The sequence below is a fragment of the Homalodisca vitripennis genome, chromosome 4 (assembly GCF_021130785.1).
Source record: "Homalodisca vitripennis isolate AUS2020 chromosome 4, UT_GWSS_2.1, whole genome shotgun sequence".
NCBI lineage: Eukaryota > Metazoa > Arthropoda > Insecta > Hemiptera > Cicadellidae > Homalodisca > Homalodisca vitripennis.
Genome location: NC_060210.1, coordinates 40,632,415 through 40,638,085, shown reverse-complemented (window position 1 = coordinate 40,638,085; position 5,671 = coordinate 40,632,415). Strand labels below are relative to the sequence as shown.

The 5,671-nt window shown below is 30.9% G+C and overlaps 1 protein-coding gene across 1 annotated transcript; it reads right to left on the bottom strand.

Annotated features, from left to right (window-relative positions):
• Positions 1 to 973: 973 nt before the first annotated feature.
• LOC124359188 lies at positions 974 to 5,438 on the bottom strand. The gene is made up of 3 exons (XM_046811727.1): positions 5,259 to 5,438; positions 2,545 to 2,682; positions 974 to 1,316 (listed from the first exon to the last, which is right to left on the bottom strand). Exons 2-3 carry the CDS (start codon positions 2,645 to 2,647, stop codon positions 1,072 to 1,074), a joined length of 348 nt encoding a protein of 115 aa, XP_046667683.1. The 5' UTR covers positions 2,648 to 2,682; positions 5,259 to 5,438; the 3' UTR covers positions 974 to 1,071.
• Between the last annotated feature and the right edge of the window lie 233 nt (positions 5,439 to 5,671).

Here is a 5,671-nt window from a genome sequence, read left to right as displayed (position 1 = left end):
CTATTTTTCAACCTCTAGTAAAATTGCAAAATGATATGTACTGTAGTAATTTGTTATTAACTTAATTTAAATCATACAAAATTGTTTGTCTTTATAAGCAAGTACTATTTATAGAAGGCTTGAAGTTAAATGACTGTTGCACTATTTTACTGTACAAACATGCTATCCCTGTACATCTTATTTTTAGATATGTTGCTTATTTAAGAACATGACTTCAGTTTTTATAAATAATAAGCTGGCTACATTTTGGGCACAAATGATTTATTCCTATGTAACACATGTTACCACTATATTTACACATGTAGTTCAGTAATTAACTACATGAAACATTTTACCAGCATTTTTCATCATATATTTTAGAACACAACTCACAAAAAAATAAAGGTGGTACTTAAGTTCAACAAGTGCTTCTAATCAAAACAAAATATTTACTATTGTGGATGAATTGCTAGTAGAAAATTAATGAAGAATCCTTCATTGAGCACTGTCTCGTCTTAAATACATTGATGAGATTCTTTATTACAGAATCTAAATAGAAAAAGAAATATTACACTGGAAAGGTAATATTTAGTAATCAAATCAAATAAATGTAGTTTCTCAATGTCTAATTTTCTAGTCATGTCAAGACCAACTATTTTCAAATCATCTACAAATGCGAATTAACTAAATAGTATCTCATTAATGAAAAAAAATGGAACGCATACCTGGTGCATTACAACAATGCTTACTAAATTTATAACATTTTGCCTTTATTGGGAAGTTATCCTGCCAGTCTTATAATATACTATATATTGGGAAAATACTGACTTCGTTATAAGGATTATTTTAACTTCATAAGCAACTCATGTCACATTATGGGTGTCAAAAAGTTGCTGGTTCATACCACACCAAACCATTGTTATCACAAAACCATAATCCTACTCAAGATTATTTAGCCATACTCCATTACTCATAAAAACTTCTTTATATAATATTAACTTAGTTTTTCTGTTTTTCATCTGATTTCTTATCATTTAATTTTATGAAGAGAGTTAGCATAAGAAAGTAGAGAGTGATCACTAAGTTCTTTGTCTATAAGCATGCTAAGTGAGCAGGTGGTAGCTGACTGGAATGCTGGGCTGTGCAGGGGGTACGACGAGGGCGCAGTGGGAGGATGTCACAGGTTCTACACCTTTTACCTTCGTTAACGACTGCGTTTCTTTCACCACCACCGTGTCGGCGAGGTTCTGGCTCATGGACTGCCGCAATGTGGGAGACGCCACTAAGATGGCTACCGAGCTCTATCGGGAAGCAATACATGTTCCTTTCATGGCCAAGTGAGTTGCTGTCTTTTGTGGTTAAAGAGGATACTTAATTCAAATTGTCTGTAAAGCTGAACAGTTATTGTTTTGAACATATTACAATTTTTCATACAACAAACAATTCTTAGTTAATTGATTGAAGTAATATATATTAAATTATTTCTGCTTAGAAAATAAGTGTCAACTAAAACACCTTCTTTATGGTTTTGCTCATTAAAATCCTCTAACCAATGAGCATTGTAAAAAAGTAATGATTACCATAGTAGTAAGGCAAAAAACAAGAAATCCAAAAAGGAAAATTTTGTTCTGCATTTCCTCTTTTCACTTTTTCCTTATGTGAAGGAAAAAGCTTATATCTAGTAAACACTGGTCTCTCTATCCATCGTCAATTGTTATACCAGCTGATATTTCAATTAGTTCTATTAATAACAAACTGAAATTTGTCATTTGTCTTTACGCGGTTCTTTGGTTTGTTGTCCCTCTATATAGGGTTTAATTTGTTTCTTTCTATAGATCTGATGTAACGAGGAATAAACTAATTTAGCCCCTTGTTTAATTTTAAAAATAATAACAAAATAAAAATGTTCACAATATCTTAATTAAACTAGTATGTTTTGAGGTACATTTTTATTAATTTCATCCCATATGCCAAAATATTAAAATATTTAGGAGGGGAATAGGAAGCACTTTTAATTTTTCAAGGGGAACTTTCATCCTGTTAGCCATCAAAGAAGAACAAAGCTAACTTTACAAAGTTAGGCAAACCAACCTTTAATTTCAGGCCATTTTTTATAAGGATACACTGTTTTTAAACAAAGTTGGTTTGATTTGCTGTGTTCTTTCATTTGACGAGTGACAAGATTAAAGTTATATAAACAATTCTGAGGTGCTCCCTATTCATTTTTCTCTATTTTTGGAAATGGGGCAAATTAATAAATGCTCTAAACAAAATTAAAGTAATTTAATCAGCATCCTCTTAAGTTGTTGCTTTGAATCTGATTATACAAAAATAAGACAAGTGTACTTTATTTACACTGTATGTATAGAAATAGTAGCTAATTAATTAGCAATTCATCAGAATTTGGAACATTTTTATAATTAGTTTAAAATTTATTACTATACATATCTCTAAAATCAGTAACTACTTAACTATTGCCAATAATGGCCCACAATAATAGCCTTACTACTTCTTAAGCCAAAGTGTATTTTAAGCCGAAAGATCATGATTAAATGTTTGTCGTAGATTTGTAGTGTTTGCCAAGAGGGTTGACCCCCTGGAGGCGCGACTGAGAATATTCTGCATGACTGATGACAAAGAAGACAAGACTTTGGAGCACCAAGAACATTTTACAGAAGTAGCCAAGAGTAGAGATGTTGAGGTATTTATATCTGTAGTCCTCTCTTCTTGGTCACTAGGTTACTATCTACTTTGCTGTTTAGGGCAGTAATTTTCATTATATACTCTATAGGAAGAATAACTAACCAGTTTGACTTAAAAAAAAAAAAAAAAAAAAAAAAACATTTGAAAACTGTCCAATAGTAAAATATATCAAGTTTTGTCACAAATTGCACAAAAAAGGCATTGGGACATTTCACTGGAATTTAAAACATAACAAAATGAACAATTTAAATGTTTTATAAGAAAATTAATGATTGTTTATATTAATCATAAAATGTGCAACATTGTAATGTTGAGGAAAGACAGGGAAGTAATAGTAACCATAAATTAATTCATTATTGGTAATGCATAGAGGACTTGAAATGATAACAGGATTAGGGATATTGCTTTGTGACACAAAACAACAGTATCTGTCATCTATCCTGTTATCAGGGCCGCATTTACAAATTCGGCGCCCCTAGACCACAGACCAAAGAGCACCCCCCCCAGAGGACTCTGATTACACTGACGTAGAAATCCAGTAAATTTCTTAATTACGTAATTTTGATGAAAGATAATTACAATAGTATATATATATATATATATATATATATATATATATATATATATATATATATATATGTATATATATAATAGTATATAGGAGTGTTTTGAATAAATAAAAGCAATGAACCAATGAATGAGTCAACGTCGCACCCCGGACCTAGTTGACCTTGGCCACCCGCCCCGCCGAGCGCCAACACCACCCGCCGCCGCAACTTTTTTCTTTTGTGTACTTTAAAATTTATGCGCCCCCTAAAATTTTGCGCCCTAGGCCTGGGCCTAGTGGGCCTATAGGGAAATGCGGCACTGCCTGTTATACTTTCATAATTTGATAATGAGCAATTTTATTATCAATCAACCAGTTCTTATCATGCAATAATGATGAATAAATATTAATGTTGACTTATTTTTCCCATTACTATGAAGAAAATGACTTCAATGTAAAACATTTGTGTCATTGCATTTTTTTATACTGAGCATATGGTGATAAAAGGTTTGTAGTGTACAGAGCTGAAATTTATTTATATTTTGATTTAATTATAGTTTGTTAACTGATTTGTGAAAAAAACAAGTAGAATGAAACTCTAACTGTATATTTTGTGTGTGAATATCGACCATTCAGTAGGCTACTTTTGTTTATCAATTACATAAGACAATATTTTAGGCATAGTACGTGTTACAGGTTGTATTATCTAAATCAATTATATGATAAAATAAGATTTTATTGTTCTATGATAATTGATCTAAGAAATATTCTATCAGAGCTGCCTTCCAATAATTTAAATTAGAGATTTTTGCAGTATTTGGGCAAACAGTGGTTAAAATAATATAAAGAACATTTTTATATCTGACTTAAATTACAAAAAATAGAATACACCAGGGGATTGGACATTACATTTCAAGACATTAAGCCATTAGCAGTTAACCAAAGTTTTTTTTTTTTTTTTTTTTTTTTTTTTTCAGAAAATTGGGTTTGAATTGAACTTTTTTTTATTCTTGTGGCATTGGCCATTCAAGTTAGGATTTACTGTTTCAGTGGAAATTTATGTTTAGTGGATGCATACACATCAGCACATCAGTCATACCCAGAAGATTTACTTACCATGTTAATTTTGTTTTGACCACTCTTGATTTTTTTCTACCAGGAATAAAAAAGTGTGATCATTATGGTTGCACTGAGTTTGAATAAGATACAATTTTAAAGAAATGAAAAATAACTTATTTGTTTTATATTTTTTTTACATATTTATCCAATTCAAATATAACTTGGCATTCTTACCATTTTTAAATATACTTTTACAAACTGTATCTTCATGCAGAAAAAATATATTTAGTTTTCATGCTATAAAAATCAAACAAATAAATTAAACGAGGATCTTTTTTGTATATACAATCCCTCATGAGAAAACACTATAAATATATACCTAAGAATTATTTTGCATGATCTTTTTCTCTTATACCCCCAATGCAACTTGACAAAAAATAGTCATATTTACATTAAACAAGTTTCATGGTTCTCAAAGGGTTAAGAGATTTTGGATATTTTGATTAAAGTTTCACCCTTTATAGATTAATTATTAAATAATTAAAGTTAGAGTAAACTACATATGTTTTAACATTTTATTGTTCAAGCAATTTAATTGAAATTAATTTTTGAATACAATTGAGAAGTAAAAATTAATATAAACCTTCCAAAACTCTCTGAGTGTGTGGTCATATAGAAATACAATATCTAGCAAGTAAAGGGAAAAAATTTTTGTATTATTTTGGGACCATTTATTCAAGCCATATTTGAAAAAGTAATTGTTTCTGGTACTATTTTTATTGGATAGAGAATTCACATTTGGAACTAATAAAACAACCATGGACATTTTTTGCAGAGCTCAGCTATAAGTTAGTTTTTCTTTTAAAGACTTTTCTTGAAAGTGAACTGAAATTTAAAGAAATTAATATACATTTAATAAGTATTTAACACTTAATTTTAACTGAAAGTACCATGATTAATGTTTCCAGGTGCTAGAGGGTAAAACACAATATGTGGAGTTTGCTGGAAACCTTGTACCTGTTACCAAATCTGGAGAGCAGCTACAACTGGGTTTCCGAGCATTCCGGGAAAACCGGTTACCCTTTACGGTCCGAGTCAAGGACCAGCATGCAGACTGTGTTGGCAGAACCCTCTTCATGAGAGAGGCTCGGGTGAGTGTTCATTGTCTTTATATGCCATTAACTATAACGGGGAATGAGTTATGAAAGCAGAAGCAGCTGCAACTGGGTTCCGAGTATTCCTTAAAAACCAGTTATATTTCACAGCCTGTGTCAAGGGCCAGTATGCAGACTATGTCACTGACTATAACTTGGAACATAGTTCCTATGTCATTATGTCAGGAAAGCAGCAAATAGGTTTCCAATCATTGCAAATAGAATTAGT